This window comes from Culicoides brevitarsis, chromosome 2, assembly GCF_036172545.1.
Source record: "Culicoides brevitarsis isolate CSIRO-B50_1 chromosome 2, AGI_CSIRO_Cbre_v1, whole genome shotgun sequence".
In the NCBI taxonomy this organism is placed as follows: Eukaryota; Metazoa; Arthropoda; class Insecta; order Diptera; family Ceratopogonidae; genus Culicoides; species Culicoides brevitarsis.
This window is the reverse complement of record NC_087086.1, coordinates 22,346,697-22,373,607: the sequence shown is the minus strand read 5'-3', so window position 1 is coordinate 22,373,607 and position 26,911 is coordinate 22,346,697. Positions and strand designations below refer to the sequence as shown.

The window sequence follows — 26,911 nt, the reverse complement described above, 5'->3', positions numbered from 1 at the left end:
TTCTTTTGATGTTGCGATTTTTTGTTTTTTCTCTTAAATTTGAGGACTCCCAGGGTCCTTAAATAACTAAGAATTACACACACACACACACACACACACACACACACACACACACACACACACACACACACACACACACACACACACACAGTCAAGTTTAATACCGCATTTTTTCTTCGAAATGCGGTAAAAATATAAAAACAATATTTTAAAAAAATATATTTAAAAAACTAAATATATATGAAATATTTATTAAAATATATATTAAAATAATTAATTAAAGGATTTATTTCAGAATAAATATTAATACTGACGTGGACTGAAATAAATCCTTTATATTCAAGTTTTAGTTCTCAAAAATTTTGTAACTTTTTTTACTTGGCAATTTTTTCGACTTTGTTACCACAAGGGTGTTGTTTATTCCTTTTTAATTTGGTTTTTTTTGCCATTTTTTTAAGTTTCCTTTTTAATGCATTTCGAAGAAAAAATGCGGTATTAAACTCGACTTGTCGTCCGTGTGTGTGTGTGTGTGTCACCTGTGCATCAAAATTTTTTTTGTTTCCAATAGTTCCCAATACTGCAAAATAGTACCGCATTTCGAAGAAAAAATGCGGTATTATGCTGGAGATGTCGTACGTCATGTGTGGCCTAATTGGAATGCACCCGGATTGCAACCGGAATGTCATTCGGAATGTCGGAATGCAGCCGGAATGCAGCTGGAATGCATTCCGATGACTGTCGAAATCCGAATGCATTCCAGCTGCATTCCGGCTGCATTCCGGCTGCATTCCGACATTCCGATGACATTCCGGCTGCATTCCAGCTGCATTCCGGCTGCATTCTGGGTGCATTCCGGCTGCATTCAGACATTCCGAATGACATTCCGGCTGCATTCCAATTAGGCCACACATGACGTACGACATCTCCAGCATAATACCGCATTTTTTCTTCGAAATGCGGTAAAAAGTAAAATAATTTTTTTTTTTATTAAATTTAAATACTTTTGAATACCTATTGTTAAAAATTGTTGAAATTCCACAAAAGCTCAATATATGTATTTTAGGTTTCAAACAAATTTAGCCAATGTAAAACAATTAAAGATCGATATTAAATATGATTTAAATAATATTAAATACGATATATTATATATCAAATATGATCGATGTGAATTATTAATTAAACTTTTATTTTTATTGAGACGCTCACTTATTTCAGTTTCAAATTTAATTCATTTCAAATAAAACGATATATACTTTTTGTTGAAAAGTTATTACAAAAATCTTAATAAATTTATTCTTAAACTTTTTTATTAATTTTTAAATTAATACGTTTTCATTAGTAACTTTAAAAATAAGTAAAATGAATTTACTTTTTTTTTCGAAGTAACTTTTACAAAAAGTAATTTTATTTTACTTTTTTTCGAAGTTACTTTAAAAACAAATTTAGTAATTGAGTAAAAGTGTTTTGGAACCCTGCTTTACATAACCTTGTCAAATTTTGAAACATTTTCAAAAGTTGACGTAAGTTATGAATGATATCGGACCACCAAATGTGCAATAAATTAAAAAGGAGAAATAAAAATTATCTTACGTTGTGCAAAATTTGTTTAGTGTAATTTATCCATTTACTCATGTCATAAAAAAAAGTAAAATAGTGTTCACTCCTGTTATTTGACTTGTTGCTGATGAAATCACTGAGTTTTTCGACAGCGTAATTCTGGAATTAAAATAATAATGGGGAAAAATACAAAAATTAAACCATACAAGACCAGTTCAACCGTATTTGAAAATAGAAGAACCAAACAGTAGAAAAATCTAATAAGTTTCGAAAAATGTTTCACGTTATTTTCGACCTTAAAAAGTTAGAAGGTGGAATTAAAAATAATAATGATAATGGAGAAGCGAATATTGTCATATTGTCAGTCAGTCAAATTTGTATGAAAAAAGTATTTTCAATAATTTTTGACTTTTACAATATTAATTTTTTGTGAAAATTGGTCAAAACTTTAAAAAAGTAACAAAATATCCAGCCGAGATCCTTTCGATTTTTGTAAAATCTTAATATAATAGTCGATGTAATGGACATAAAGGACATTTTGAAATGAAAATAATTCAGAACTCTTATAAATTATGAAAATTAATAAATTTTAGTATATAAAAAGTAAACAAAATTATTCATTTTTTTTTTTTAATTTTGGATCAAATATTTGAAATTTATTGTTGGGAGTTGATCGAATTTCTAAATCTATCTTAGAAAATTTAAAAAAAAAATAACATTTTAAAGTATACCTAAATTTAAACCAATTTTTTATGGTTTTTTTAGTGCATTTACATTTTCGAAGAAAATAAAGGCGCTATTGTGCTTGGTTGTGTGTCCGTCCGTCCGTCCGTAGCGAAACTTGTATGGAAAACTTCTTTGAAAAACTTGTATGGAAAACTTGTATTAAAAATTTGTATAGAAAATTTTTTTTGTATAGAAAATTTTTGAAGTTTCTTTAACACTTTGTCCCAATGCACATTCGGAAACTTTGACCTAATGCATATTTTGAATTTCAAAAAAAAGCATGTAAAAAGTTTGAATGAAAAACTGTATCTAAAATGTAAATGCGCTCCAGTTCATCGGCTCGATAACTGATCACTAGTTTAATTTTGTATGTTTTTATGGTAAAAGTATTCCAAAACGTTTACTGTTTCTAGGTGATGGGTATATAGAAATTTTATATAGATTTGGATTTTTAGTACCTACTGTTTTTTATGGAAAAAATATAAAATTGTTCAATTTTGAATAATTTTTTATGATATTGTTAATAAATTAGCATTTTGACATATAGGATCAGTTAACAGTTATTGAACGTAATAGTCGAAAAATGAGCAAATTTGTACTTTATAGTTTTTTCACGTTAGATGCAAAAAAAAAAAATCTGGAGGAATTGATTTAAATCAATCAATAATCGTGTAAAAACGACGTGCAACATATATTTTCTGAATTTTTTTTTTATTTTTAGAAAAACCTAAGAAAAACATAAGGGTATTGAATATCTATCACAAGTGTTCAAAAACTACTAAAAAATAAGACTTTTTAAAATTGCTTTAATTTAGGGAAAAATTAAGATTTTTTGGCTAAAATACATCCTATAAGACAGAAATAATTCAATCGATATTTTTCATGAAAATTTTGATTTATTTACAAGTATTTTTATTAACTTTTGTCTGTGTCTCGTTAATATTGAACAACTGGTAACTGACCCGATTTCTCTTCCAAAAATTATTTTAACAACTAAAATATCGCTAAAAATGCTTGGAGATGCGGGAAGTTGAGAGAAATTGTGCATGCAGCATAAAAATCACGTGTCGACATGCAAATTAAGAAAAACAAAATATTTTAGAGAAAATTATTTTTTTAAAGAAAAAAATAATTTTTTTTTTTAGTCAAGAATAATTAAAAATGTTTTGGAGCTTTTAAAAACATTACGGCAAATAGAAGATGGATTTCTAAAAAATGTACTGAAATCTGAAAAAGATCTCTAAAATTATTTTAAAATATTTTTTTATTATATTTTTTGTATAAATTTTAAAAATTGCATTGGACTCATTTTTTATTTAGAACGAAAAACATTTTCTTTTTTTTTTAAACTGAAATTCGGACTATTAAAAATTGAAAGCATTTTGCATGCATGCAGCAAGCATGTCGACATATATGCTGCATGCATGCATATTTTTTTTACATGCAGCATATGCCGAACACTAAAAATTACAAAAATATATATATATTTGCAACCCTTTTCAAAATCTTTTAAGATACCTAAATATTAAAAACAATAACTTCATGATGGTGTATGATTATTTTCTCATTGTTTAAAATTTATTTTAATGACAAATTTAAATTAAAAACATTAAAGTTATAAATAAGATAGGTCAAAAAATTTATTTATTTGAAAAATTTTATTAAAAATTTTATTTTAAAATTTTTGGAAAAATTTAAAAGTTTTAACTTGTATTTTCTGGATTTTTCCACAATTTTGAATTTTTGCAACTCTTTACAATTCATTTAGAATATTTAACATTCAATAAACCCTTTAAAACTTTTTTTATATCTCAAAAACAAAATTTAAAAAAGTGTGATTTAGATCACAGTGTGATCTAGATCACAGTTTTTGAACAACGATTTCTCGCTAATTAAGAACTGCTGGAACCAAATTTTATATATATTTGGAAAGCTTATGAATTCCCTCTTCAGGTACGCTATGCACCTTGATCTGACTGTGGAAGATATAAGAGGAAGAACTGAACCTTGCAAAATCCGGTAAAATCACAAGGTTCATCACATTTTTTTTTTAAATTTTGCTAAAATTCTGAACATTAAGTAGGATGTATATCGAGTATCTTTTAGTGTAAAAACTTCACTTTTCTCTATAATTGTCAAGAAGCTTATATGTTTTTGGACAATAAATAAATACATAAATTAAATAAGACATAAATTTTGATAATTTTCAAAAGAATTTAAGTTAAAAATGTACTGAAATTTGAAATTTTTCTTACATATTAGATACTTGATATTCCACATATGTTTTTCAGAAATGATTAGGTGGGAGGAAACCTAAAACATTTAAGATTGTTGTTTAGGCCTTATTTTGTTAAATTTTGTAATTTTTGTGTATTTGAGGGATACAATTGCGTTCCATGCCATATCTGTGGATCCGCCCTTGCTTCATTAAAAATGTTTTGTTGCAGTTAAAAATTTGAACTAAATCGTAAAAAATTTGAAGAGACGATTTTCCATATTATAAAAGAATTTTGTGTTTTTCTTAATTTCCTGCATCCCCCTTACAAAACTTTAAAAATAAGCCATTTAATATGAAATAATATATCAACATCTATACATTATTTGGAAAAAGTGCAGGAACCTGGAAACCTCGTTCCCGGGAAAAAAGGGCGGGACTGGGGGTGCAATTGCACTTCCCTTTGAAGCTTAAATAGTACTAAAATTTACACTAATTACCGTAAAATGAAACAAAATTTTATAAAAATTTATATTTTGACTTTTGTTAAGTGAGTTTTTATGTATTTCAAAGCTTTCTGGATCCGTCATTGCCGGGAAATTTAAAAAAATCATTAAGATATTTTGAATTTTTAAGGTAAAATAGGAAAAATGTATAAAATTTAAATGTGTTTGGTTCCCGGAAAAAAATAAACTTTTTCCACATGATCATTTTTGATAAAAATGATAGGGAAAGAAACGCGAAACAAGTTAAGATTTTGGAACACGCTCAAAATACTTTTAAAATTATGCTTTTATTTCCACTTTGGATTTTTGAAATGACTTGCTAAAACTGAATTAATATTAAATTTTTCTAGGTTCTATAAAAAATTGAAAATTATTTATTAGTGTGTATAACTAACCATGGTATGATAAAGAAAGTTTGCGTGGTTTCTATTTTTGTTTTCTCTCCATGGTGAGTTTTTTTTCATTATATCATAGGTTTGTGCTAAGAACTTTTCCATGAAGATACTTATAATTTGGTGTTGTTTTTCTAAGTCGTCATAATTTTGCTTAAAAATAATTTTGCTTTTAATTAATCCATTGATCTGTGAAAGTAACGAATTTTAAAACATAAAAGAATCTAAATAAACATTTTATTTTGAAAATCCTTACCATATGTTTTAAGAAAATTATAATGTTTATGTTTAAATTATGATTAAATTCCACAGTAAAGTTAAGCAAAGGACAAGTTGCATTGTTAAATATAACATATTTCATATTGCACCCGGGATAATTTGAACATTGTAATGTTTGAACAGCACATGAATTCTCTTAAAAATATTTCACTTTTGTTCGTTTGTGAATAAAAGGTAAAAATTTCCAAAACTTACTTCCACATGAAATTTCTATCTTAATTTTATGTTCATGTATAGGCATACAAATGAAATCTATTAATTGAAACGCAAATTCGATTTTTTGTTGACTGGAGAAGGAACTCTTCTCCATTAATTTGATCTTGGATCGCGGATCTTCTCTATTTTGAATTTTATTGGGAATTGTTTTACAATTTACGGATATTAGCAAATTACCAATATAGTTAAATATATCATTTCTTGAATAAAAATGCAAATAAAAGGGATCCAAACTATCACTTTGTAAGTCTGGAATACATACGTATTAGATCTGGGATAGGTAGGTATTTTTTTTTTATATTAGAAATTTGTATATTTACATCAATTGTTACCTCCAGAAATATTTTCAAAAAAAAATATTTTTCAAAAATTTTCTCCTTCCCATTCTGAAAAAAATCTTTTGGGCATAAAGTTCAAAATAAATTAAAAGCGGCCTAAATTAAATTTAACATACATATGTAATATATGAATGTATGTATTAGAAATGTATACATATGTAATATATGAAATAAAGTAATTAATAAAATTAATTATTTTTTAATTCAGTTTGAATTATCAATTTCAATTAAAATAAAATACCTCTCGTTCTTCCATGGATGCACAAATTAATTCTTAACCTACTAATTTGTTTCCAAACAGGGTTATTTGCTTGATATACTTTTATACTAATTGTATGTTCAAAAGATATCAAAAAAGCATGGAATGTAAAGTATTCGTTCCAAACTGGATCCTTTGAATTTTTTTTTGTTGTTTTTCTGCTCTGAAAGGAAGCTTATTATTATTAAGTTATTTACAACAAATATCTACCATATCATTATCGAAAGTGAGTTCTATCATTCTCGTCTTAGCTAAATGAAAAGATCCCGAATATATGTTAATTATAAATCTTGTTAAGTAATGTTGAAAATCTGAATAAATAAAAGAAATAAATGTTGAAAACAGACACAACAAAATAAAAGATTATATGAGTACGTGTTACTCTTTGCTTCAATAGAAATCGCTTTTTAGAGTCCAAAATGATATTAGATAATACTAGAATATCTAAATGAACATAGCCTGTATTAAAAGTAAAGCCTGTTATATTTTCTTGATTTTTTAAACAAATCCATTTGTCTATAAGAGAATGATCTAAAAAAATATTAGTTTTACTTATGACATTTATGAGAACTAAAAATCCAGTAGAAGTGTACTTACTGTAAGCGTTCCAAACATATTTCAATCCAATTCTTAGTTTACCAATTCTCAGGTTTTTTTTATGAAACATAGTGTGGTTCATCAAAGAAATATCGATACTTTTTCCATACAAAGCTTTTAGAGTACACTTTGTTTTAAACACAAAAAATTCATTGAAATATGGACATACTGAGTTTTCATTAACTGAAGTGCTTTTAATTTTTTTATCGAAAGTAATGATAAGAAATGAATTTGCGTTGGTAATGTGTAAACTTTTTGCTTCATGTATTCTGACAAAAACCAGAAACATTTTTTCAGAAAAAGTCTCTATTCCTTCCTTTAACATTTTTTGCATTAAATTATGTACCTATGTTAGGATACGTTATAAAAGTCACCGCCTTCTTTAATTATTTATTTATAAACAAAATTTTGTTTTTATCAGAGTGTTTTACAAAGGTACGCGTACAACATACTTATAATGTACAGTGAAAATTCTATCATAGGGCAATTCTGAGTTAGGGCATATTCTCTAATAGGGCACATCGATTTTCTATGGAATTTCAATCGAAATCTCAAATTTTGGGTTTATTTTAACTATTTTCAATGAAAAAAAGATTCAAATTGTCTAAAATATGAAAATTAAGGAAGAAAAAATTTCAAAAAGTTGAAAATTTTAAAAAAATTCAAAGAAATTCTTCATTTTGAATTTTCTCAATAAACTTCAAAATTTTTGATCAAAACAGTAAAAATTTAGCTTAATAATCAAAAATATTTATAAATATAAATAAATCCATAATTTTTTACAAATTTTCTCTGAAAAATGAATGAATTTCTGAATATTGATATGCCCTATAAGAGAATATATATTCTCTTATTGGTACACTTATTTGAATTTTGGGTGCCCTATGATAGAATTTTCACTGTATTTGAAATGTTATTATTTGAAAGATTTTCTCACTCTCGTTTTTACATTCATTAATTTTTAATTGTAGTTAAAAAAACAGGGTCAATTACCAGTTATTGAACAGTTTTCCTTTTTGTAGTATATGTTTCATATACTACTTTGTTTTTGGTGCATAAAAAAGGCCCATTTCGTGATACCCTATCGAGAAAACGTCGAAAAATTGTCAGAATCAAAGGCGGTAAGGTGCTAAACGACAGTAAACTCTTAAAGAATTTGAATCCAGGCATAAAATTTCCCGGCTTAAACAAAAAAATCTAGAGCCGAGGCCTCAAAGTTGGGAAAACTGGCGAAAAAATGACTTTTTTTGGGCAAAAAAGTATCCTTATTTTCATAGCCGAGAATTTTTTCAAAAAAATTTTTTTTTTTTTTCGAAAAATTTTTTTTTTCGAAAAATTTTTTTTTTCAAAAATGTTTTTTTTTCAAAAAATTTTTTTTTTTCAAAAAATTTTTTTTTTCAAAATTTTTTTTTTCAAAAATTTTTTGTAGTATATGTTCCATATACTACTTTGTTTTTACCGCACAAAAAGGGCCCATTTTGTGAAACGCCGGCCTAAAAACATCGAAAAATTGTCAGAATCAAAGGCGGTAAGGTGCTAAACGATAGTAAACATTCCAAAGAATTCGAATTGAGGCAAAGAAATTTTCTTTCATTAATTTCTTTCATTATTAAAATTTTTTTTTTTCAAATTTTTTTTTTTTCAAAAATTTTTTTTTTCAAAAAAATTTTTTTTTTTCAAAATTTTTTTTTTTACTATGGGAAAAATTATGGGAAAAACTTTTTTGTAAATTCAGGCTTTTGAATGTTTATTTTTTTATAACTCATTTCTCATAAACTAAACATCATAACGGGTACACAAAAGGACTATGTAACAAACATATACTACAATTCGAATTTGCTTAGCTAATTCAAGGTACTTTTCCTTATATTTTTGAAAGAAAAAAAACAATTGTTGTTGACTGTTTTAAAAATTTAGAAGATTTTACCCAATAATAAAAAGAAATTGATAGTTCTTTAAATTTAAAAAATAAATCTAGAAAAAAAATTACAAAAATTTTGTAACTTTATTTACTTGGCAATTTTTTCGACTTTGTTACCACAAGGCACTTTTTTATTCCTTTTTAGTTTGCTATTTTTGATATTTTTTTTAAATTTGTTTTTTTTTTGCTAACTTGACGAATATAAATGATCTATTTTTGAAGTTGCAAACTTCTTGTGTAACATAAATATTTTTTTAATAATTTTTTTTGAGATATTTTTTTTAAATAATATTTATATTTTTTTAAAATATTTTTTTATTATTTTTATTTGATAATTTTTTTATGTATACATTTTTTTATTTAGTACTTTTTAGTGTTGTACAGAAGTAGTTTTTAACATTTATTTAATCATAAAATTTCTAAAAACTAAAAATATGACCCACAGAAAATTCATTGTAGTGACCGCTAAAGGTTAAGAGGTGTCATTTGTATGGGAGGTCCATTTTGGAGAACCGCAGGACAAAAGTGATGTACGGCAATGTTGTGCGTCTCGATAAGACAAACATTTCTGCATCATTAATTTTTTGGAATTTGCACTGGAATTCTGTTTAAATTTGAATTTTCCGTTTATTTTTCGTTATAATTTCGATAAAAATGTTTGTGCATTGGGATCATGCTTCGATTTCACAAATGGGACCTAAATGAAGCAAAATAAGCACGACCTGTCGAAGGAATGAACCTTCTATCTGTTAAGGGAAAAGCGTGAGATGTGTACGAACCGACAAACAAACCCCTCATTGACTCATTGACTAAAAAATAATAAATATAAAGGATCTATAATAAAAATGATCTACTCGACATTATTAAGCAATTCCAGTGAAAAAATTCTTTTCGAAAAAACTCGACCTGAACTTATGAAAATTGTCAGATTTTCACGTGATCAAAACATCAAAATTTGAATGTGAATTTTTTTGAAATTTTTTTCACTAGAATTGTTTGTCGTCTCGAGTACATCATTTTTCTCCATGAAACAAATTGTGGCAAATGAACCGTTGCGTCAGGAAACCCAAAAATGTGAATTTCAAGCCCCATTTTGCCAATTTGGTTTTTGAAGAAAAACTTGGATAATTTCTCGGCCAGAGAGTTTCGCTAGAACAAAAGTTTCTTATTCTTTTATGCTCTAGATGGAAAGTTTCTTGGATTTTTAATTTAGCGAAGTTGTGATTTTCCGCGATTCCTCGTGAAATGACCCTTATAAACTAAAAATAAAAACGCAAGTTATGTCCACTTACTTTACATGTCACAAATACAAACGAATTATGATAATCGATTGATATTCTAAAGGGAATATCAATATTATTATGCAAACTGAATCAGTATTCAAATTCGAAGTGTCATATTTTTCTATAATAAATTCATTTAACTGCATAGAAAAACTTAAATATATTCCAATATTTAGTTTAAAATAATTTCATAGTAACAAAAATTATCGATATACATTTTATTTTGTCTACTACTCGAAATATCTTCGTAAAGCATTTTACAAAAACCGAATTCAAAGTGTTTCTTAAAAATATGTAATTTATGTGAAGCTATATATACTTGATATAATTTTGTGGGGAACTCATTCAAAATTACTATTGATATTGTCATGTTTATATTTAAAAATAAAAACAATAAGTTTATTGAGAATTTCTTCCAAACACTACAACAAAATTTTACATAATAAAAATGTCATTACAGTGGCCAAATTTTTTGAGAATTGGGTCTCGTTTAAACATCAATATTGATAATTTAATTTTGGTTTGTAAAAACTTTCCTTTTCACTTACAAAATAGCGTTCGTTGAAAGTATAAATACGATGTTGCCCTTCACTAGGCAGCTGATTTAATAAAAATAAACTAACAAGCCATGCCAAATGAAAGACCGTATCGTATTTTAATATGGTTATATATTCAAGCTGAAATGTTACTTAGTACTGCAGATTTATTCATCTCATATTTCTCTTAAATACTAAGAATAATAAGCGATAAGAATTTTATATTTTTATAAATTTATATGTTATCACATATCACACACATATTTATATGAATCAAATGCTCAAACTTATGTAGATACAAGAATATACTGTAAATGAATTTTAAAAAAATAAATTTATTCTAGATATTTCAAATACAAAACAGGAAAAAGGATTCTAGATAAACATTTTTATGATTTCAATTTTTGAGTACTATTTATGCAAAGAAAAAAAATGAATCATTCGTGCCCGTGCGTTGGTGTTTAACTAAAATATTCTTTTGTTTTGTGATGATGATCTTCATATCAATGAAATACAAATATCGTTTTAAATTAAGGCTGCACAAGTTGGCAATCTAGAAGATTTTAAACGTTTACATCAAGGTGACTTTAATCGTTTAAACTACAAAGATGCTGAAGGAAGAACTGTTATACATTATGCAGCGATAGGAAACCATATAAATATTTTAAAATATTTAGTAAAATATAATGGAGGTACTTTCTTTTATAATCAAACATATTTCATATTTTATTATTAAAATGCGGCTTTATGATTTCATGGCTTGAAACAAGATCTGTGTGTCGGAACTCTAAGAGTTTTTTTTCTCGCAAAAAAAATATGGTAATATGCTGAAAGGAATATGTTAATGTATGTATTAAGGCCAGTATTTTCAGATACATTGAGAAATTTTCAAAAATTTTTAAAATGTTAGTTATATTACAATATCGCACAATTGTAGAAATTTACTTTTGTAAGCTTAAACATGAAGAAATAGTTTCATTTTTTACAGATCAAAAACCATAAACACTAGTAAAAACTTTAAATCGTTTTTCTCAATTTGCTAAAAAGTGCAGTTGTGCGGTTTATCTGTTTCGCCCTTTAATTAATTTTTAAGTTATTTTCGGATCGTTTCGAAAATATCAAATATTTGAAAAGTGAAAAATAGTTTTGAAACCAAATCTATTTAAATTGATCACTCATTTAAAATTAAGTCAAAAACGATTAAAATATGCGGCTTGGTTTTAGAATCAATTTATCATATAGAATTTGATTTAAAGGAAATAAAGGAGAACTTTATTAACGAGTGACTACTTATTTATATAAATGAAAGAAACGAAAAGTTTGAAATAATAAACAATTCTAATGTATCATTAAACATTTAACAACATTCATATATTTTTTATGTATTTAAAAATTTTAGACTTTAATGTTCAAGATAATATGGGAAATACACCTCTGCATTTAGCTATTGAAAATGATTCATATGATGTAATTGATTTTTTTCTTAAACTGTAAGTTTTGTACAATAAAATAATGCGCTCTAAAGTTATTTTTTATTAATTAAGTTATTTTATTCTAAACGAACTGAAAATCACAAAGGTATAAATTTCGAAATAAGATGAAAAAAAAAACATTCGAACACCTGGCATAAAAAAATTACAAGTAAAAAGTATCTCTCTAGCAAATAAAAGTTCATAATTTGCATGATAAGGACCCTTTTAAATTTTGACTTTTCTTTGAACTACTTTTTCATGATTCTTTGGTTAAAAATAAACAGTATTGTCTGATTTTCCTCTCATAAATTAAAACAGTTAAGAAATTTAAATCTTGCTCTGACAACATTGTACATTAAATTAGTTTGTTAGAAGCCACCTCCCTGGCGTTACAGTAGATTATTTAGTCCGTAACAAAAATTGTACAAATATGAAGAACACGACAATAAATATATTATTTATTATTACACTGGAATTTTCAGATAACAGGCAAACTAAAAAATATAATTTCATGGAGATACAGTCCAGCTTCGGCTCCTCAGGAGCTCCAATTCAGGAAAAAATGGAGAGATTTGCCTTTTTCAGACGCTTTTGGTGCTCTTAAAGAGCCAAAATTCGGATGTACCTCCATGAAATTATATTTTTCAGTTTGCCTGTTATCTGAAAATTTCAAAAATATACAACTCTTATAGGTTTAGACCTATATTTTGGCTGAAAACCTCCGAAATATGTAAAAATTCCTTGTAAGAGATACCTGAAATCAATAGAAACTTCATATGCGAATTGTCTCGGACCCCGACGTGCTACAGACCTATGAGTGGACATTTTGGAGACGTCTAGGTGCCTTCTTTCATAATCAGCTAGAATTGGTGAGGCACATTGAGGTAGTGGTTTTCGTGTCGGTCAGTGTTATTATTAAACAATTTTGCCAAAGAAACTGTATAATTAAACTCAACAGTTCGTGAGCGAAACCAGGGCTTAAAATGCTTTCGACTTTTGCTTTTGATTTATTGCTATTGCTTTGACTTAAGCAATTTTTTTTTAAAGTACCTTTGAATTAGTAAAGCAAATTCTAATTGTAGTATATGTTTTTTACATCCTTTTGTGTTTCGAGTCGATGTTTGGTTCATGGCAAACCGTCGCAGGCGCCAAAATGGAAAAGGCGCAATTTCGGGGAGAAAAAGCAATTTTTGATTTTTTAAAGTAAAAAAATTTTTTTAAACATTTCTGTTAATATTTTTATATATCCTTTATTTACTTAATTTTAATTAATTTCTATGTTTATTTAGAACGCCAAGTTGTTTTAATAGTAAATTTATTAATTTTAATTAAACAACAGAAATTGTCGCAAGGCCCTTGAAATTTTCTTTTTTTTTTTTAAATTACTCGGATACTTTTTTGCCCAAAAAATGTCATTTTTTCGCCATTTTTCCCAACTTTGAGGCCTGGGCTCCAGATTTTTTTGTTCAAGCCTGAAAATTATATGCCTGAATTTAAGGCTCCCAAAACCGAGTACTCGATAACCGGATATCCGAATATTTGAAACTAACCGAAACCGGTTAATTTGCAAAATAACCGACTCGGTTAGTTGAAAGACCAAAATTTCGGCATTTTCTGATGATTTTTTCAATTTTTTTTCAAATTTCATCAAATTTTTGAATTGAACTTTACTTCTGTTAAATAAATTATATAAAAGGCTCAAAAGAATTTAAACAATAATATTGTTCAATATACATCACCTGATTTCATTGAAAAATAAAGTACATTAGATTTTCGAAAAAACCTAAATTCAAATTTCTGAAACGAGATTTAAGACAATTTTCAGTGGATTTGAGGGTTTAAAAGTACCTTTTAGGCATATTCAAACGAAGTAAAAGTGCTTAAAAATACTGAAGCTCATTCCACATTTTAAATTTTGATTTTTTCGATTATTTTAGGCCTAAATAAAACAAAACCATCAAAAAATCTCTTGCCGTATTTTTTTCGATGAACTGATGAAATTAATTAAATTTAATATTGATAATAATTAAATTTATATTGTTCTAAAGCTTTATTATATGATGCATTATAAAGTTTGCTTATTCTATAATATTTTTTTAATAAGATTATTTGAATACCAAAAATAAAAGTATCTGAACTCTAAATATCAAAATTTGAAATAATTTGAATACTTTTTAATTGAATAAGGCAAAAAAAAGTATAAATATGTCTAAGTTTAACCATTTTGGTTGTGAAAATTAGTGAAAATGTTTATCAAATAACCGAACCGGATATCCGGTTATTGAAAATTTACTAACCGATAACCGGATAGTAAAATTTGCCGGTTAATTGGGAGCCTTACCTGAATTCGAATTCTTTGGAAATTTTACAGTCGTTTAGCACCTTATCGCCTTTGATTCTGACAATTTTTTGATGTTTTAAGGCCGGCGTTTCACAAAATGGGCCCTTTTTGTGCGGTAAAAACAAAGTCCACATTTGCTTTTGCTTAATTCGATTATTTTCTTGATTTTCCATTTTCTGTCCAATTTTTTAAAGTGTAAAATATCCTTTAAATATAAATAAAGTGAATTATTTTAGTTTTTTTTCACTTTTTGTATAAAAATCATAAAAACTTTTGGAAAATAATTTGCTTTTATATTGCCTTTTTTGTTCACGCTTTTTGTTCAAGCAATAGCAGAATTAAAATTTTTGCTTTTGACGAATTCTACGTGAGATGAACGATGTTCAAAAATCATGTCTTCCGATTTTGATGAAACTTTAGGGGATGAAAGACCTATAAAAAATAAGAACTTTTGCGTTTTTAGATTTTCCAATTTCCCCCCCTATCGGGTGTGGGGGGGAAATAAAGGTTTTTCGTTTTTCAGCCATAACTTCCCAAAGGATTACAGTAGATTAAAAAATAAGGGCTTGTTGGAAAGGTCTCGGCAAGGGCTACAATTCATGGAAGAAAATTTTTCCACTTTTCTCGGAAAATGTTGGAAAATTTTTGAAAAATAGTTTTCAAAGGGGGGGTAAGGGGGGGACCTCGGGGTGTCCATCGGCGTCCATATACTCAAAAGACAGGTCTTTTTACGTACTATAAGATGGCATATTTAGATTTTCAAATTTTGGAGGTCCCTCGAACAACTTTTTTCAAAATTCGATGATTTTTGGGCCATTTTTCATCAAAATTTGAGTTTTCCGGCTATATCTTGGAAAATATTCATTTGCGAGCATATGTTTCATGGAGAAAAATAATGTGCTTGAGACGACAAATCATATGGGCGAAAAAAAAATTTCAAAAATTTTCCGAAAATTTTTGGGGGGGAAAATTTTGAAAATTTTTTTTTCTCCAAAAATGTCAGTTGTCTCGTGTACATTACTTTTCTCCATGAAACATATGCTCGCAAACGAATATTTTCCAAGATATAGCCGGAAAACTCAATTTTTGGTGAAAAATGGCCTAAAAATCATCGAAATTTGAAAAAAGTTGTTCGAGGGACCTCCAAAATTTGAAAATCTAAATATGCCATCTTATAGTACGTAAAAAGACCTATCTTTTAAGTATATGGACGCCGATGGACATCCCGAGGTCCCCCCTTACCCCCCCTTTGAAAACTATTTTTCAAAAATTTTCCAAAATTTTCCGAGAAAAGTGGAAAAATTTTCTTCCATGAATTGTAGCCCTTGCCAAGACCTTTCCAACAAGCCCTTACTTTTGAATCTACTGTAATCCTTTGGGAAGTTATGGCTGAAAAACGAAAAACCTTTATTTCCCCCCCACACCCGATAGGGGGGGAAATCGGAAAATCTAAAAACGCAAAAGTTCTTATTTTTTATAGGTCTTTCATCCCCCAAAGTTTCATCAAAATCGGAAGACATGATTTTTGAACATCGTTCATCTCACGTGGAATTCGTCTTTTATTTTGTTTAAAGCAAAAATCAATTAACAATTGCATTTGCTTGAGCAAAAGTTAAAAGCAAAATGTAATTGACTTTTTACAAAACTTTAGTTTAAGCCCTGAGTGAAACACCAATAAAGAGGCACGAAATTGAAGCCCTGTTCGCAGTATTTATTTTTCACGTTTAGAATTATTTATTGTATCTGGTAGTTTAAGCAAAACTAAGATAAATAAAATTAGTTTGGATCGCCTCGCATCTCATTTTGAGGAAACTGCATCACGAAAAAAATTTGACATTTTTTTTATAAATAACACATTCTTAATTGATAAAGCAAAATTACTTTTTTGTCCAGTTTGCCACTTTTTTCTATACATAGAATTGAATTATATAAATAAAATCGAAAATTATAAATAAAATCTTAATTTTCGATCTTCCAAAATCTTTGCGATTTCTTCACTATAACTTCCTATTTTGACTGGCTAAACATAAAAGATCAGTTCAAAAATTTTTAAAATAATGATCATGGAGATATGCATATAGAAATTTTATAGGTACATACTTTGTGATGTTCACTTCGTTTAGAAGTGAATGACCAAATTTTAAAAATATAAAAAAGGTATTCGGTAAATACCGAATGGGAAAAAAATCCAAATGGGAAACAACGTTATTGTTTATCATTCACAGACGTGTTAAAACTAACATATTGAATGAATATAATTTGGCACCAATTCATTTAGCCACTGATTTAAATAAAGTTCATGCTTTAAAAATAATGGGAATATATAGACTGGACTTTGATGTTCATCAGGTAAGAAGTATTAAAGCAACAACATATTAGATACATTATTTTACATTTTTAGAAAGGAAATCATGGAAGGACATCATTACACATAGCAGCTATTCATGATTATGAAGAATGCGCGAGAGTTCTTGTACGTAACGTTCTTGTTATAAGCAAATTAAAAATATACACTGTTTTCCTATTAATTATATAGATAACTGAATTTGGAGCATCTCCTATAAAACTCTGTAACAATGGTTACTATCCCATTCATGATGCAGCCAAGAATGCAAGTTCACGCACAATGGAAGTATTTTTGCAGGTCCCTTTTTTCCTTCATTTTTTTTTAAATTTCAAAATAAGAGTTCTCAAGAAAATGCAATATAAAAAAAATCAATATAATTTTAAAAGAAAATTGAATTACGATGTACCTAGTATACAATCATCATACAAGTCTTCATATATAATATCATACAAAGTAGACGCATTCCAAGTGAAACTTAAAGAAAATGGCATTTAAAGAAAAAATGATATTACATGACCATTGAGACCATTTCGAGATATGAATCCTTAAATACAGCCTTTAAAATTTTTGATCCAAAAAATTCAGAAACAACATAGGTTTATTGAATATATCTTGACTGAAACGAGCAAAAGGGGAGTCAAAATGGAAAAATTGTCGAAAAAAATCAACATAAGACAACCCATAATCACGATAATAATACAATCTTGCACATCTTGAAAATTAAATATTATTTTTTTTTTAAATTGCGCTGATTGAAAAAAGAAATTTAACGTAAAAACGAAGATTCTGTTTTATATTTATGACAAAAACAAAAAAAAATATGGAAAATTACAGTTTTTAAGTTATTTTCATAAATTCAAAACTATTTGTATCTTTGTGAGGCCCTTTAAAAGAAATAGAACTTTTGGTATGGCGATTTTTTTTTTCGTCTCATTTTTCAAATTAATTACAAGATTCTAAAATCGGTAAAACCAAAAAGAAATCACATATTCAGACTTTTTTTTTTGCTCTAATGCAAAATTCAAGCGAATTCGCGGTAGGCCGCTTCGATTTTAAGGAAAATATCGGAGTTTTTTTGCCGAATGGTCGAAAAATTCTTAAGAATCGGTAAGAAAATACAGAAGGCGCGGGCCGATTTTCTTTTCCCTGCTTTCTGACAAAACAATATAATTAAAATATGATGTATTTATGATTTTCAATATTTACTTGAAACGACAAACAATCCTGGTAAAATTAAAATAAACAATTTTTAATTTCGATCTTATTTTCGCTACTTTTGTAGGTATTTTGCGATAAAATTTTTTTAATAGTAGGTACATATCATAATAAAATATCGTTCAACAAATCGTCCAACAAACAGAAAAATTTCGTCATAGCAAAAGTTTGTTCTATACCAAAAGTGAACTTCGAAACAAATATGTATACAATATAAATATAGTGATTTTCGTATTTTTTAGAATGAAATGTCTCATATGTTTCATTTTTTAGTGGGGTGAGCAACACGGTTGTGGCAGAGAAGAAATGATATGCTTTTATGATTCAGAGGGCAATGTTCCTTTGCATTCCGCTGTACACGGAGGTGATATCAAAGCTGTTGAATTATGTCTTAAATCTGGTGCTAAAATATCAACTCAACAACATGATTTATCTACTCCCGTAATAATTGATTCTTTATTTTATTACATGAATACATTCATCGCAAAACATTATAAAATGTTAAAAATATTTATCAAAAAACACATTTATGATGGAAAAATTTTAGGAGAAAATGTGTGTTTTGAGTGCACACATCTTTTTCTGGCTTTAAAATGGAAAAATAGTGTTCTCAAATTTCATTGCCTCAAATTAAATTAATAAAAATTAGGGTTCTCACATTGAAATTTAAAAATAAAATATGTAAATAGACAATAGTGTCTATATTTAATGTGATAAACCTTAATGTATTATGTATTATATTTGATAATTTAGATATAAGTCCTTATTGAATACATATAATATTAATTTAAATTTCATATTCAGGTACATTTGGCTTGTGCTCAGGGATCAATCGATTTAGTAAAAATAATGTTCGAATTTCAACCAAACGAAAAAAAAAAATGTCTCTCTTGTAAAGACATACAAAATATGACTCCCTTACATTGTGCATCAATGTTTGATCATTATAATATTGTGGAATATTTAGTAAATGAAGGAGCTGAATTAGAAGCATCGGATATTCAAAAAAGAACTCCCTTATTGTTGGCTGCATCTCGTGCTGGATGGAAAACGGTATATCAACTCATTAAAATGGGGGCAAACATTGAATGTAAAGATATAAACTCAAAAAATATTCTACACACTGTAGTTTTGAATGGAGGCGATCTTGAGGAATTAGTAACTAAAATAACAGAAGTACATTCATTAAAAAGTGTATTGCTACTGACAAATGAGAAAGATATTTTAGGATCTTCACCAATACATTTTTGTTCTCGAAAAGGATATATACGTTCCTTGAAATATTTATTAAGATTGGGAGTCTGTATAAACATGAAAGATAACGATGGCCAAAGTCCGTTGCATTTTGCTGTTAGGTATATTTTTGTTTTGTTTTAAAATTATTTAAGATGCTCTAAATTTATTTCTCATTATATACCTATTATTATCATTTTTCATTATTTTCGAGGTCCATAATAATGTTAAACATTTTTTTTTAAATTGACTTGCCAAATTTAAAATTTTTTTCATGTTATCAATATAAAGTTATCTACATAAAATATAAAGCATTCCAAAAATATTTACTTTTCGTATTAATTTTTTGATTTTCTTTCAGGAATGGACGATATAAAGTTTCTCGTCTTTTATTAGATTCAGATAAAGGGGCTTTTATTATTAATGAAGCAGATGGTAATGGATTAACTCCTTTACACATTGGGGCTCAAGAAGGACATACGAAAATTGTACAACTCCTTCTAAATAGAGGTGCATTGCTTCATCGAGATCATAACGGAAGGAATCCACTTCAATTATCTGCAATTGGAGGTTATTGTCAAACTGTCGAATTATTGTATACAGTACATTCACAGCTTTTGGATCAAACCGATAAAGAAGGGGTAAGATTTCAATACAAACATACATTTGTTCAGCGTGGCTAGTTTTGTCTTTGAGGTTTCCTGGAGTAATTTTCAATACTTTGGGCACCAGGAAATTTTGGAACAATCTGATGAATGATGTAAAAAAAAGAACTGACGAGCAAAAACAAAATTGATGAAATATACATTTTTTCCTAAAAGTGGAATAAACAACTACTGCACTCCTTTACATTTTGTTCTGTAGGATTTTAAATAAAACCATCCTGTAAAAAGTGCGGGCACTTGGAAACCTCATTCTCGGGAAATTTACAAAAATCATAGAGAAATTTTGAATTTTCAAGAAAAAAATTGGGAAATTTTATTTATGGTTTTAAAATTAAAATTTGTGGACTTAATTTAGGATTTTTTCTTCGCTATCTTGAGGTAAATATAATTTTGGGAAATAAGAAAATACCTCTGACCTCTTAAATAAAATTTAAAATTAATATTGGTTATTCAAAATGGTTTTTCAACTTGAGAAAATTATGAAGATATAAGTACCTATTTTTTATGTATATTTGCCAACAAATCTTATTGATAAATTATTAAAAACACTAAAAATTACAAAAAGTGATTTTTCTGACCCCCTTCATGGCTTTCTAAGAGCACAAAAGATCGTCGTGCTCAAAGTGCAAGAGATAAAGCAGCCACTGTTAACTGAAAACCCATCTCATGGAAAAAAAAGAAAATTTAAAAACCTTTATTTATCTATAGAACACCGCACTTCATATGGCCACAATCGAGAACAAAGCTGATGTCGTATCACTTCTACTTACATTAAATTGTAAATTAATTTATAATAACATAGGTTTAAGTGCATTTGACTATGCTATTGACTATAGAAACGCGGATGCTGCTTTAAGCATGATAAATCACGAAAAAAGATTTACAGAAATTATATCATTAAGATCAGCTAAGCATCCTTGTGTCACGCTTGCCTTGATTGCAACAATGCCAAAAGTATTTGAAACAGTTCAAAACAGGTGTATTACATATGCTAATTGCAAAAAGGATTCAAAAAGCTTTTATGTAAGTAGTAAGGCCGCTCCAAACGAAAATCAAAAATAAAGTCCGATGCCCCATTTTAAAAGTCAAAAATCAAATGGGGCAAAATAAAAAAAAAGTTAAAAAATTCATTAAAATTGATCATTTTTTGGTGTATTTTCATAATTTTTCAAGACATTTTCAAAAAAAATTATAAAAAATTTTCAATTATTTTAATTTTTGTTTTGAAAATCATATTTTAACTTGAATTTTCTTCTCTAAAATTTTTCTCATAAAATTACTGAATTTTTTTTTCAAATTTTTTTGACAGTTATTTTTTATGAAATTTTAATTTTTCAATTTTTAACTTAAAATGATCTTAAATCAATTTTTAATTTGAAAGTTTCAAAGAAGATTATTAAAAATTGCTAAAATTTTGTCATTTTGTATGAAAATAAGTATTTCAATTTTTTTTTATTTTGCCCCCCCCATTTTATTTTAAAAAATTTTGGACTTTATTTTTGATTTTCATTTGGAGCGGCCTAAGAGATACAGGATATAATTTTTTGATATTTTTCTTTAACATGATAATCAATTAACCATTTTTTGATTCAGATCAAGTATTCTTTTGATGTATATCAAAAAACAAATATACAAATAGAGGAAATCCGAAACAAGATTGAACAACCACATTGGCAGCCAGAACCGTTGCAAGTTGTTAGTGTATGTTAAATAAGATGTGTTATTTTATGCATAAGAGGGATTTTGTGATTTACTCAAATCAATAATAGATTTTCAATCTCAGATTCAAATTTTCAATGGATTGCAACGAAGGGGGAAGGCGGGTAAACGGCAATGTACGACATCGTAAAAAATATCCAATATTCAAGACTTAAAAACTTTTATTTTGAATTCATCAATTTAGAGTATTTCCGACTTTGAAAGCTTTTTTGTTCAGTTTTTTATTCAAATGATTTTTTTTCCATTTTTGACGAGCTTTTATTGAAATTTGAACTAATATTCGTAAAAAAAAAATTCGTTAAAAATATACGTCGTTAATTTTGGATTATAACGGTTTGCTATAATCCCTATTTTATCCGACGCCATTTGTGGTGTCTAAGTCAAATGAATTTAAAGAAAAAACTAAACTGATACTCAATCGGTTTAGCACTCAGCTCAAGATAATTTTCAAATCGAAAAAACTTGAAAAATTTTAAATGTGCGTGGTAAGTAGTCTCATAGTAAAAATTCGATTATATTAAAATTACATTAAAATTCGAAAATAATAGGTACTTCGGATAAAATCGAAAAAAACCATGAACTGATGACATAGAAATTATCGCATTTCTTATTCGTTAAAGGCTATTAATTTTCGTTTTTAATTATACTGAGTGGAATTAACTTGTTTATTAAGATACACTATTATTTCTTACAGGCGATGGTGTTTCATAGGCGGGTTGATCTGTTGTCTCACCCGTTAAGTCAAAAGTATTTACAAATGAAATGGAACTCATATGGAAAATATTTTCACTTTGCCAATTTATTTTTCTACGGTGTTTATCTATTTTTTGTTACAATTTACGCTCAACAACTTATGTATGGTAGTTCATTTAATATATCAAAGAACTATAAAAATATTTTTGAAGTAAGCCGTTCAAAACAAAACGGTAGTTTTTTTTTGAACAATAATAATGAATCAGAAATGGTGGACATTTCATCACTAATGTTGATTTGTGGAAGCGGTACTGTTTTATGTGTATTAGTAAACATATTGAAGGAGTTTCTGCAATTGTATCAACAAAAGTTGCATTACATTTTTGAACCAAATAATTTGTTGACATGGTTTTTGAACATCACAACATGTTTTATGTTAATTCCAATGTACCAAGGTTATGCTAATCATATTCATTATTCTTCAGCATCCATAGCAATATTTGGTTCATGGTTCAATCTCTTACTTTTGTTCCGAAGGTTTGATCAAGTGAGTAAAAGTAATAAAAATACCTTTTGCTAAAAAAATTAATTGTCTGACTTTCTTTTTAATTTTGATGAGTAGTTCTGCCAAAACTTTAGTTGTCAGTTACATTTCTGTAGTTTTTTTTAACCCCAATGAACCACATGATAAATTTTTCCCTCTATGCACAATCTGAAATGTTGATTAAATGCACAATTAACGTTTTTTACGGAGTTACCAATGCACACGCTAACTAACTGCGCTGAAAAGTAACAACGCCATTTTGAGGAAAGAAAGGAACTAAAAGCGCGACACCAAGAAAGACCATTGTAATTTCAATAAAAAAGCATGTAAAAAATTTGAATGAAAAAATGTATTCAAAATGTAAATGCGATCCAGTTCATCGGCTCGATAACTGATCACTAGTTTCGTTTTTTAAGCTGTTATTTTTTTGACGGTGCCGGGCATTACTTCCCGAAGAATTTTCATTTCCTGGAAATGACTATTGGAACAATAATTATGAAGAAATCATGGGCAAAAAATTTCTTAAGCTTTGAACCCTCTAGCTTGTAAAATAACGTAGTTATGGATGGACAAAAATTTGAGTTAAAGGAAAGTGTTTATAATAAAGAACTAGATCAAGCTGTATCCGTACAGCGTACGTTCAACGGTACCGCATTTCAGGTGTATAAGTTTAATGTTGTTATTTAATTGGGATATTTTAACCGCATTTTTTCTTCGAAATGCGGTAAAAAACTTGAAAGCTTGAAATACTTAACGACTATCACACAATTATTATTTTTTTACAGATTGGAATATATATTGTAATGTTTCTGGAAATTCTTCAAACGCTGATTAAAGTATTGACCGTTTTTTCTATTTTAATAATAGCTTTTGGTCTTGGATTTTTTATACTTTTATTTAAGATTTCTACTAAGAATAAATTAAGATATAAAGAGTTTGTTGAAAACGCAAGTTTAATATCTCAAACATATAATACACATATAAATCCCAATCATTTATCGTTTGCTACAATTTCCTTGTCGTTACTGCGAACGTTTTCTATGATGTTAGGAGAGATAGATTTTATTGGAACTTATGTACAACCGTATTATCTAGAAGAATTACCGTTTCCCATTCCATCTTTTATCATTTTGTGTAAGAAAATATATTTTTCTTCTACAAATGCTTTACTATTATACTTTCATTACTTAGGCATATTTATGATTCTTATGCCCATATTATTAATGAACTTATTAATTGGATTAGCAGTTGGCGATATTGAATCTGTAAGGCACAATGCAAAACTTAAACGTTTAGCTATGCAAGTTGTCCTCTATACGGAAATTGAGGTAAGTACATACACATAAATTTGTTTTTATAATTCGTTTACGGATCCGTCAACATTGTTATTAGATTGATATGATGACTGACCAAAAAAATTAAGATGTTCCATTGTTTTTCTACCACGAACATTTCAGAAATATTTTGGAAATATTCTAGAAAAAATCTTGATTATAGGCTTTTTAATTTAATGATTTTTTTATTCATATATGTAAAAATTAATTAAAGCGTGTTTAGTACATTTATACTCCATTTCGAATTGTTACGCACTAGGAAAAAATTCTGTGGTGTCATATTTCCCTTTTCTTCACATTTATGGGTTTAGTTTCAAAAATCACCTATTTTTTTATAATATCGTAATATGAAGAAGTGACGCCAACAGTCATATATAGTTTACTATTAGAGATGGAACCAGGGTTCCAAATTACTTTTTTTTAACTTTAACTTCTCAATTTTTTTTTCATGTAAAAGTACCTATAAATTAAATTACTCAAAAAAGTAGTTAAAAGGAATTCACTTTTTTTTAGAACTTAATTTTGGAAAAAGTAAAGTAAATTCCTTTTTTTAAAAGTTACCTACTTCTTCTTTTTGAAAAGTAAAATTTAAATATTTTATCGTCATCTATCACGCGTAATTAATATAACCTGGCTTTAATCTGACTTTTTATTGAACTGGAAGCAGCTTTTTAGGGTCTTTGCGTAGGGTTGCCAAAAAGTTGAGATTACCAAGGAGGACAAGTGAAAAAAAATTAAGTTTTGAAATACAAACAAATCATTATTTATTTTTTACTTATCAGTCATTTATTTTTATTTAAAAAATTATACTTTTTCGAAGTTTTTGCTTTACTTTACGTTTTATTTAATAATTTATTTTCTGAAGTGAGTGAATTTCTATGAATTTTTATTTTTTAGAAATGAGTTGAAAATATTCAAAAAGTCACTTAAATTTGATGTTTTTCTCATTATATTCTGTTTTTGATTATTTTCATGCATTTTTCATCGATTTCAGTAAAAAAAATATTTTGCTTTAATTTTTGGACGTTTTTTTTTAATTTTCGGCCTGAAACTGTTGAATAAAAATAAAAATTGAATACTTAATGAAAAGTAGAAAAAATTTCCTGAATTTTGACACCTAAACCAAAATTTTATCAGAACTTTTTCTATTTTTAAGATCAAAAAAGGCATTCGATACTCAAAATACCCCAAAATACCTGAAAGTTGAAATTTCTTTCTGGTTTTTGTAATTTTTTTTTTGAAACGAAAAGAAAATTCTTTAAAAGGAGGACAATTTAAGGCGCCATCCATTTACGGCGTCGGATAAAAAGGGACATTTTTTGACCGTTGAAGGGACAGTTGAACGTACGCTGTACGGATACAGCTTGATCTAGTTTCGAAGTAACTTCGGAATAAAGTATTAAGTAATAAAGTAATAAAAATTAAGTAAAAGTTTTTTGGAACCCTGTCCGTTACATTCAAAGTTATAAAGCAGTTTTAAACAAGAAAAAATTTTTTTTGAAAAAATCTTATATTTCACATTGTTAAATGTGTAAGAAACGTAGATCGAAAATCGACGTTTTTACGATATTGACAACACCTCGTGAGCTCTAAAGAAGAAGATTATTTTATAAACAGGATTTTTGCGATGCATCATCTGCATCGTATGATGTTTTCCGATGTATATTTCTTGATACATATTTTTAAAAAATGCGTTTTTGTGCCCGTCCGTCGATGAAATCGATGAAAATTTTAAGATAACTCGCAAAAACTCATGGAACTGAAGACATTGAAATTCGGTTGAGCCATTTGTGATTCGTGAACGAATGCTTTTCAATCTCGATTAATCATTATTAAATTGAAATAATTTTTATCAAAGCGAAAACTCCCTCAAGCCTGGTTAAATAAATTAAATAAGGTAAATTTGCTGGAATATCCCAATAAAGATATTCAGAAGTTAGATTTTATAAGTTTTATTTTGCGTCCTTGGTTATCGAACTGCATGTTTGAAAAAAAACAAGATCCAGTATTTTTACATGATAAGCAAGATAAGTTATTTCAACAGCAAACTGTAGAACAAACAGAAAATTTACGTGAAATATGCCGGATGTTGGACCAACAGCACCATCTACTTATCCTTATCATACAGGTAACAGAATATATAACTCTGATGATAATAACTAAATAATTAATTAATAAAACTTCGAGTGAAGATTTTTATTTTCGATTTTTTTTTCTTATAAACTTTTTCTTTTTTTTCTGTAAAATATGTGTTCGGAAACGAAATTTTCTTCACGAATTTCGAATATTTTTTAAAGGACACACGGTTTTAATTTGATTTTTTAGAAAATGGACATCCAAACAGATACAGATGATATTGATGAAGGATTAGAAACATCTAGAATATAAATATTTAAAACAGAAAAAAATTGATAAAGTAGGTATTATGAAGCCATTAAATTATGAAATTGACTTTAAAGAATCAACTCATACTTTCCTAATCTATAGATTATTTTATAGAATTTTAAGATTAATATTGGGAGC

At 27.5% G+C, this 26,911-nt stretch overlaps 1 protein-coding gene across 1 annotated transcript; it reads left to right on the top strand.

Annotated features, from left to right (window-relative positions):
- The first annotated feature begins 608 nt into the window (after positions 1 to 608).
- LOC134828748 (transient receptor potential cation channel subfamily A member 1) lies at positions 609 to 26,776 on the top strand. Its single transcript, XM_063841735.1, has 17 exons — positions 609 to 845; positions 11,361 to 11,517; positions 12,225 to 12,315; positions 16,864 to 16,987; positions 17,040 to 17,111; positions 17,175 to 17,282; positions 18,474 to 18,641; positions 19,005 to 19,555; positions 19,795 to 20,074; positions 20,807 to 21,121; positions 21,692 to 21,799; positions 22,512 to 23,057; positions 23,840 to 23,956; positions 24,041 to 24,188; positions 24,246 to 24,382; positions 26,247 to 26,516; positions 26,714 to 26,776. The coding sequence occupies exons 1-17, from the start codon at positions 609 to 611 to the stop codon at positions 26,774 to 26,776; spliced, it is 3,492 nt and encodes a 1,163-aa protein (XP_063697805.1).
- The last annotated feature ends 135 nt before the right edge of the window (positions 26,777 to 26,911 follow it).